The 9,399-nt window shown below is 37.2% G+C and overlaps 1 protein-coding gene across 1 annotated transcript; it reads left to right on the top strand.

Annotated features, from left to right (window-relative positions):
* The first annotated feature begins 2,786 nt into the window (after positions 1–2,786).
* Positions 2,787–9,178, top strand: LOC103708041 (AMP-dependent synthetase and ligase family protein). Its single transcript, XM_008792795.5, has 6 exons — positions 2,787–3,968; positions 4,201–4,390; positions 6,187–6,332; positions 6,742–6,809; positions 6,895–6,997; positions 8,800–9,178. Exons 1-6 carry the CDS (start codon positions 2,916–2,918, stop codon positions 8,914–8,916), a joined length of 1,677 nt encoding a protein of 558 aa, XP_008791017.4. The 5' UTR covers positions 2,787–2,915; the 3' UTR covers positions 8,917–9,178.
* Positions 9,179–9,399: the final 221 nt, after the last annotated feature.

The raw sequence follows: 9,399 nt of genomic DNA, 5'->3' as shown, positions 1-9,399 counted from the left end.
TTACTTACAAAAGGACCAATTGAGTTTAATATCGCTCTCAACCATAGATCTACATCGTATTAAGACATATATTTTATCTATTGAGAGAACGACTTATATACGGTTGGTGGCGACGCCGGATGGATTAAAGCATCCTCATTTTATTCTTCATGGCTCTCCTCTACTTTTCAATGTAATCCAACCTTTATAGGTATAATTTTTCTTTTCTGGTTATCTCTATAAAAAAGACCGATGAGAGCAACACAAAAGGAGTAGGTGAGCGAAAAAAAAAAGAAGCTATAAACCCCTTTTGATATTATTAAACATTATTAATTTTCTAAAAATATTATTAATAAAAATATTATATTTATTAAAAATATTATCAATTTTTTAGTTTTGTTAAAAAAGACTTCACAATTGTCAGCATCGCTGAAAGAAACAAATGGGGGCATAACCACTGTTATTAATATGCTTCTGTCACAATATTTTTCAAGAGAGATGTCGATTTATGATTCGATCCACGAATGGTCCATTTTGAACAAATTTAGGATTGGCTTATCTAAATTTATTTATTAAATAAATTAAATTTAGATTTAGACCTTGGGTCGAATCAATCATAATCCGATCTATTTTTTAATTTCTTAAAAATCTATTAGAGATGTTTAAAACGTGTACGGAAATATTAAAAGAAACAGGTCCCATCTTGGCTCGGCCTGGTCGCCTCGACATGGCCTTGTCGATCCCACCATTGATTTCAACGATCGCGATCTTTTTAATTGACACGCAATGGGAGCGTGCCGGTGTCCCCGGGCAAAACCAACGTCTGAATATAAACGTTTAACAAGAAATTGACACACGTTTTAGATTTGGTGCAGGGCGTAGCTTTCATTTCTGTTGACCAGCTAATGATACACGTTTCACGTACATCCCAACGATGGAGATTTCTGCGATTCAAATTTCAATCAGTTTAACCGGTCGTTCTCCATTTGGCCGATAAAAATCGTGCAATGGATGGTTTTCCATTTTTGACTGATAAAATTCCAATGGTTCAAGTGAACCCACTTCCTCTGATGCATATGCATTGGCCATGCATACATTGTTAAATTCAGCATATTGACATGTTCCATAGGAGTTAAATATGATATACCGGACCTACTTTACAAGGATTAAATACCATATATTAGGTGCGATCATATAAATAATGAGAATGTAGTCCATTGGCCTCAAAAAATAGCTTAAAATATGCTTGTCGGAATTACAATACCGCCTTTGAAAATGATTTATAGTTTGTTAAAAATATTTATATAAGCAATATGTTGGTTTTGGAAACTGATTTATAAGTTCCTATTCGAAATTGTAGGCAAAATATGGGTTCTGGAAAATGGCTTGTATATTGCTATTTAGAAATATTTTTATACGAAATATTGATTATTAAAATCTTGTCTCTATTAATGGTATTAGTTTGATAAAGGCATTTTCTTATTTTACTTGTTCGATCCTTTTAGCTATGATTTTTGGTTGCTTATTTGCCTTTTAGCTTTGTCTTTTTCTCTTTCTTTCTGAAGCTCGAGATTACAATGTGAATATATAGTAAGGCCTTGCAGAGTTGGATCGACCGAGCCACTATAGTTTTATTTTGGAACATTCTCTGATATCATAGTTTTGCAAAATTTATTGGAACTTAAAGGATTTGAAATGTTTTATAGGTTTATTTATAAATTATCTTAATTTACAGCCGTGTAATGTTGGTTGTGGTTCCATTTGTATAAATAGTATTACTTTTCATATTGACCATTATATAATTATTGTTTTATTACTATGTCAGCTATATAAGTAAATTTTTGGATATTTTTCACATAAACCATGTCGACTAAATAGAATACTATTTTCTAGCTTTCAATTTTAACAAAAAAATATTTATAATACCATCTTTTTGAATCCGCTATTATCTGGACAAATAACCATGTTGTTGTTGTTGCGTTATGAGGCTATGAGCTGTTACTTTCCTTTTTTTTTCGGTTGAGGAATCTAAAATATCACTTTCTGTCGTCACACCAAGAAATATTAAGGAATAATAGAAAAAGTAATGATAGCAATCTGTTCCGGTCTTTTTCATACATTATCTTGATATATGAATCAAATAAAACTATTTTTTTAGTTAAAAATACTTAACTAAGGATATTTTTAAATTTAATAAATAATTAGTGCAAATGTTATACAATATTTGCTATTATTATTATTATTCTATAAAAAATATCTCAATGAAAGAATAGAATGTTTAAATCTATAAAATTGAGAATTTTTTTTTGTCAAAAAGATCTTAGTTGTTACAACTTTTTTAGTGAACCTAATTCTATCTTTCCTAGGGCGATGAGACCTCTTTTCTTGAAACAACGACATTGTTTGATTTCTTCTCTCATTTGCCTTCTGCTCCTCAACAAATGCATTCCATCTCTGATGGCGATATCACAACCAATGGATTCCATCTCTGACGGTGATATCACAAGAAATTGTTTCACGATAACAAATTTTTTTAAAAAAACATCATGGATAGCTCTTGGTATTCCCAACTTCGTTTTGGGCATGCAATTTAAGCAAATTGGGATCGAGCAAATGGAGCACGTTAATCTTATAACGTAAGTGCGGAGCTGTCACCCCGACGAATTCCCCCAATTATTCCAAACCGGGAAAACCATAACCCGACCCAACTATAATCAAGCCCATGAACCCGCTTCGCTTGTGGAGAAAAGCGCCTTCGGTGGGTTCAAGCATCGTCACCTCTCTGCTTTTAAAAGCGGACGCTCTGCTTCCCGGCCATCTCGTCTTCCCTTCCACGTACGTCTCTCCCCTGCTCCATTTCATTACTTAAACCCCTTCCGATCTCTCTCTCCCTCGGCCCTGTTTTTTTGTTTGTTTGTTTGGTCTTCTTTTCTCTAATGGAGATGAAATCTCGCGAGCTTTTCAACTCCATGTCTCGGAACCAGAGCCAATATCCAAGCTTTTTCTCGCCAGAGACCAGCGTCTATACTAGCAAGCACCCCCCAAGAGACCTTCCCGAGAACCCATTCCAGGACTTGGTGTCCTTCCTCTTCTCCCATGGCCACCAAGGTGTCACAGCCTTGGTCGACTCCGTGTCCGGGTTTTCGATATCGTATCGCAAGCTTCGCGACATGGTCGAGTCCATGGCCTCTGGCCTCGACCACATCGGCATCTCCAGTGGCCATGTGGTTCTGATCCTGTTGCCCAATACCATTCTCTTCCCCGTTATATTGCTGGGCGTCATGTCCGTCGGCGCCATTGTTACTACGATGAATCCTCTGAGCAAGCCCGGAGAGATTAAGAAGCAGACGAGCATTTCCAAGGTGGGATTGGTCTTCACTTTCTCCGAGAACGTGGGGAAATTTGATGGATTGGGTGTTCGGGTGGTCACAGTCCCCGAAAGATTGGATTTTGATGCCGCACAATTCTCCGGCTTCAGTCAGCTTCTTTCGAGGGATCCGAAGCAAGCACCGAAGCCTCTAATTCGGCAGACCGACGCCGCCGCGATACTGTTTTCTTCCGGCACTTCTGGACTCAGCAAAGGAGTCGTCATCACCCATGCCAATTTCATCGCAATGGTGGAGCTCTTTGTCCGGTTCGAGGCTTCGCAGTATCATACCGAGAGCTGGAAGAATGTCTACCTTGCGGCCGTACCTATGTTTCATGTCTACGGTCTGTCCCTCTTCACAATGGGGCTCCTTTCCTTGGGTTCCACAGTTGTGGTTATGAGGAGGTTCACCGCAGAGGAGGCACTTAGAGTTATTGATGGATACAAGGTCACTCACTTCCCCGTGGTCCCGCCAATGTTGGCCGCCCTTCTCAAGAGAGTTAAAGATTCCAGTGGCTGTGATTTGCGGTCTTTGACGCAGGTCTCTTGTGGGGCAGCTCCTCTTAGTGAAAAGTTGATACAGGACTTCCTTGAAGTCTTTCCTCATGTTGATCTCATTCAGGTGATGATCGCTAGTATCCCATCCTTCATTATTACTTGCATGAAACCTTGGAACATCTCAGGAAACATCGCAAACAATGCTTTCTATATGTTTCTTTGTGCCAATGAGAGCTTCTTTGCTTATACCTCCATTACATAAGCTCTCATGGCAGCATCTGGATTTCAATGTTGGTGACCTCTTTTTCTTTTTTTTATGGGATCAAATTTTCTTAAAAGCTTTGTTTCCTGATCAGGGCTATGGGATGACTGAGTCTACTGCAGTAGCAACTCGTGGTTTCAATACGGCAGACTGCAAACAGTATACTTCGGTGGGACTCTTAGCTCCAAACATGGAAGCCAAAATAATTGATTTGAAAACTGGATCTGCTTTGCCTCCAGGCATCATGGGCGAGCTTTGGCTACGTGGACCGGCTATCATGAAAGGTAAAACTTTTCAGTTCATGAGCTGATGCATCTAGACATGACTGATGGTCTGTGAGAATATGTGTTTGTCTCTAAATTTCTCTTCGGAGAAGTCGGGTGTTCTTTATCATTCATGGTTTTCTTAACAACGTGAGAGATGTTGCATAACAAGTGAAGCTCAATGGCCAAAGACATGCTGCAACTTCTCAACATTTTTCAGTGTAACTTTTGAGGGAGCTAATTTTGCTCGAAATTAACCTTCCATCTTAGTGAAATATCATCCTTTTATAACTATTTGTGTGCATCGTATGATAAACAGAATAGGCATCATTCCTTGCTTATGGCATGGAGACATTTAGAAATTATTTCTTTTGTGGTCATTTGTTTTTTCTTTTTTTTGGCTCAGTGAGAACCCACATGTCTCATACTGTCTACCGTATATTTCAATATGATACAAAATAGTTTGAGTTGAATCCTATCTCATATTGTTTGCTTGACATTGAATAACATACTATAGTAGTCCCTTCTAAATCACCAAATCTTACCATTCCAAAGTATTGCTTTACACTTGATACAGAAATTTCAAATTCTTTCTACAATTAGCAACCTGTGTTATAGAAATATTTTGATGACTTTATATAATGCATGTAAAATTGGATATGCATTTTTAAGAAGATTATGGAAATTAATTGCACTTTATTGATCTTTCATTTTAAACTAGAGTCGTGGGTATTGTTCTAGTTCTATGTTGAAGCATCTGGAGCTAAATTTCAAAAAAAGTTAATTTTTCTCGAGAGGTGAAGCACAACATAGGCCATGTATATATAGCCCAAGAATTTCATAAATGTGAGTCCAGGTTTATATGCAGGCTCATCCTTGAGGAATGAGGATCAAATTATCTTCAAAAGTAGCTAAATTTATTTACTAATTAGAACTTAGAAACCTATAGTGTTGCATGAGAGGCATAGGAATTCTACTTCCATTCCAAAGTATTTTATCCTTTTCTCATTCACATTCTAAAATCTTTGAAAAGAATCTCTGCAGTTGATGATGGGCTTCTAACTGATAAGACTTGGCTAATCATGGTGACAATGAAAAGGATGCATAATGGTTCATGTGAATTTTTTGAAGTCATAGGTTAACTTATTGATCCACAATGAAGCACATCTTGAAGCAAGAAGCTGAGAATCATGGCAATGATAAAGTTGAGATGGGATTGGTAATATGTGCTTGAGAATGCACATATTGTTGATATGGAGCAAATCAACCCCTCTTTGGCATGATCCATATTGATGGACCATCTTGTGGACCTCTTAAGAAAGTTACTCAGAGAAGAACTTGACATTTGATGCCAGATGGTTCCTATTGCCTCATCTATCTATGAGGAGATAGCTACAGTAGGAGATGATTGAATATTGATATGCAAGTACTCAGCCTTCTATTGTAGACCGAAAGACAGCTTCGGTCACTTCAGAAAAATCCACATCTTCCTCTTGCATATATGGACCCTTGTAATGGATATATTAGTCAAAGTAGTTCCTCATTATTTTTATTCAAATAAAATGCCACAAACCTTAATCAAGGACATGTATTGTATTTTATGTTTGTAAGCAAAATTTTTGTGACCATGTTCTAAGTTCGCCATTAAACAATGCACAAATTCCTTACAGTACATCCATCTTTGCATGGCAGCTCAAAGATTATTGGACAATCTTTTTCCTTTTTTACCCTGACCAGTTACTAGCATATGTGTTTGTTTTCATCCTTTCTCACACTCATATATTGGCCTATTCCATGTGAACAATTGATCTTCACAGGATACTTAAATGGTGAGGAAGCTGCATCATCAACAATTGCTGACGGTGGTTGGTTAAGGACAGGCGATATTGCACATTTTGATCAAGATGGGTACCTGTATGTTTTGGACCGCTTGAAAGATACAATCAAGTACAAGGGATATCAGGTACACATAAAATGAGAATATGATAAGAATGGCAGCAGAGTAATCAAATCATGTGTTTAGCTCAATCAGTTGGATATATCTCAGGCTTAGATCATTTGTTCGAACAAAACAATGCATAAATGTTTTTCAATTAAAAAAAAAAATCAACTGATGGTGTTAAGCATAAAGAATGAAAAATATGAAGGAAATTATATGAAATTGCTTCCTCAACGTTTCGGTACATTTCAGGAATCCATTTTTGTTTCTAATACTTCCTTGAGTTATCCTTTTCTTTTTCGGTACAATGGTGCAGTAGCTCCAGCTGACTTAGAGGCCCTACTGAGAAATCACATTTCAATAGTCTGTTTTTGGTTCTAGACTTCTAGTACTTCCTTAAATTATCCTCTTCTTTTTTGGTGCAATGGTGCAGATAGCTCCAGCTGACTTAGAGGCCCTACTGATTCACCACCCTGAGATTCTTGATGTTGCAGTGACATTGTAAGTCCCTAAACCTCATGAAATGGAGAAGATAGATTTGCTCTGGTTTCTTCTTTATTCTTATTTAGTGCTCTTTCCCCTCTAGTGCTGCAGATGAAGAGGCTGGGGAGATACCGGTTGCATTCGTGGTTAGGAGGCCTGGAAGTGTGCTTTCTTCTTCAGAAGTAATTGAATACATATCTCAGCTGGTAATTTGCCTTGATTTTATCCTTATCTTATTAGACATCTATTGCTGCAATTTTCAGTAAATTATACCTACTAGGAATCTACAGCATGAAAATGTTTATAAGAATTTGCCCAGGGGAAGGGCAACATGCAAATCTACTGCAACATAGAATTATGTAGTTTCCATCTAAAGACCATGTGATAAATGAACCTTGCTATATGTTCTATCTGATGATGGATCTTAGCTCAAATTTCGTGCGGACTGGATGATCCTAATAATCTAATGAGTTACCTAGAATTGTTAACCACGAATTGGTTGCAGGGAACCTAACATACTCAAAAATTTGAGGCTTTCCTGAAACTTAAGACTCGATAATTAGATGTCATTAAGAAGTTATACTGAAGATGATGTTTTTTAGAGGTTTTGGAAAAAGTCATGTCTAGACTCTATAAGCTGTTCGGCTGCTTAACAGACTTTACGTGAAAATGTGAGTCAGGTGTCAAGAACATTAGGATCATAGAAGTCATATAAGTCAAACAACTATTTCCATGATATTTAATTTCAACATGAGTGTTTTTTTGATAAAACTGAGCAATGCAATGCCTCTTTATAGTAAGAGCCGAAGTTAAATCAAAACCTTTCGAACTTCAGGTGCCTAGCACCTATGCATTGTCTGGCAAAATAAAATAAGCCAATTATTGTCATCCAATAATTGAACCACTTTAGGATTATATTGGGTCAAGATTTTCTTAACAACCTTTTATCTTGCCATATACAGGCCACGAGTATTATGAGATCCCTACTTCGCTACAAGTACCATATGATTTTTCATGTTAGGATTCTCCATGTTCATGCTTCTCGTGTCCTAAAATTTAGTTATAATACTTCTCGGCCGACCAGATATCGATAAGACATTTTTGTCGGTTCTTTAAAAAAATACTCCAAGGAAGATGACTTTTTAATTGTAGCTCTTCTGTCTATCTTCTCTAAAGCATCTAATGATTTTCCAAGAAGCACATCCCACTGTGCTACCATCACATGCAAAACAGAAAAGAGGTGACATATCTTAATTCATCTGAACCTGCAGACATATCTTTTTCGCCACTGCTATGGGTCTAAAATGGCTGCTGATTTTGGCGAGTCATTGATTTCTCTTATTTTTTCCCTTGTCCAGCACTCATGTTTCAGGAGCTGTAGCTTATGACTGCCTATGCTTTTCTGATGATTTTTTTCCATCTCAAATCCTGGATTTGCATCATCCTTATCTTTAATCCTAGGCCTCTTTTTTTCTATTTTGTTGGTAATAAACTGGAAATGGTCCATGAACTTCAGCTTTTCCTTTCAAAATCAATATATAAAAAAAATCCTTGGTAGCCAATATTTGGGCCCATTGATTGGGAGGTTTAGCATCACAAGTTTATTATTAGAACCCTCGTCCACAGTTCCAAGGACTATCACCAAAACCAACCAACCAATGGACTGAGTCCTGGTGCATGCATTTCAAAAGGTATGGATTTCTTTCTTAAGCATTGACTGTTCCTATTCTAGCAGCTGCTTGCGTTCGCATCGTCTACAATCCGACGCTGGAAACTTTCAAATCGGAGAGTAATTAGCCCTGACTTCAAGTCTTGGGATTAGAATCATATATCAGTTTCTTGAATATACCATATTTGACTCTCAGATTTAGGACACCATTTTAACTCTGGTACCACCAATTTTTTGAGAATGAAATTCACTTACAGAATTGACATTTGAGTTGCTGTTTTCTTGACTAGACTTAAAATTCTCTATTAATTTGATGATTTTCATAAATATGTCTTATAGGTAGCTCCATGCAAGAAGGTGAGGAAGGTGGTATTTGTGAACTCAATTCCCAAGTCAGCAGCAGGAAAGGTATTGAGAAGGCTTCTGAGGGACAACCATGGGGCTTCCAAGCTGTAACGCTAGCACCAAGCCTAGCTTCTAGCTACAGTAACTTTTTATTACAGCTATAATTTTTATGGTAGATGGTCTTCTCGGGGAAAATAAAGGTCATACACAATTGCCTTTATGAACTTGTTTCTTACATTGTAACCCCCGGGGTTTGACAATGTTATTACCAAACTCCTGCAAATAATGTTACCGGTCCCAATTATTTAGGAGATGGCTACAATAATAAATATCGCCTGAAACAATACGAGAGGCATCATTTGCTGTGGAAAAATTCCAGTCTTCTTTATGAGTTAGAGTGATGAATGGAGTGATTTTTAACATTTGCCTATAAGCAGGAGTTCAGTTTTGATACCAATGTCTATATTGCTTGCGATAATAGCCAATTATAGCTGAATAGAAACTAATAGCACGGATGCATAGATAAGGCCTTTTGCACATTGAATTTTTCATTGTCACGAAGAGATATTGTTGCAAGGCCCATTTCCCATAGTT

Source organism: Phoenix dactylifera, chromosome 3, assembly GCF_051530095.1.
Source record: "Phoenix dactylifera cultivar Ajwa chromosome 3, Ajwa_hap1_PhDact_Kaust_v1.1, whole genome shotgun sequence".
In the NCBI taxonomy this organism is placed as follows: Eukaryota; Viridiplantae; Streptophyta; class Magnoliopsida; order Arecales; family Arecaceae; genus Phoenix; species Phoenix dactylifera.
This window is presented reverse-complemented; position numbering and strand designations above follow the sequence as displayed.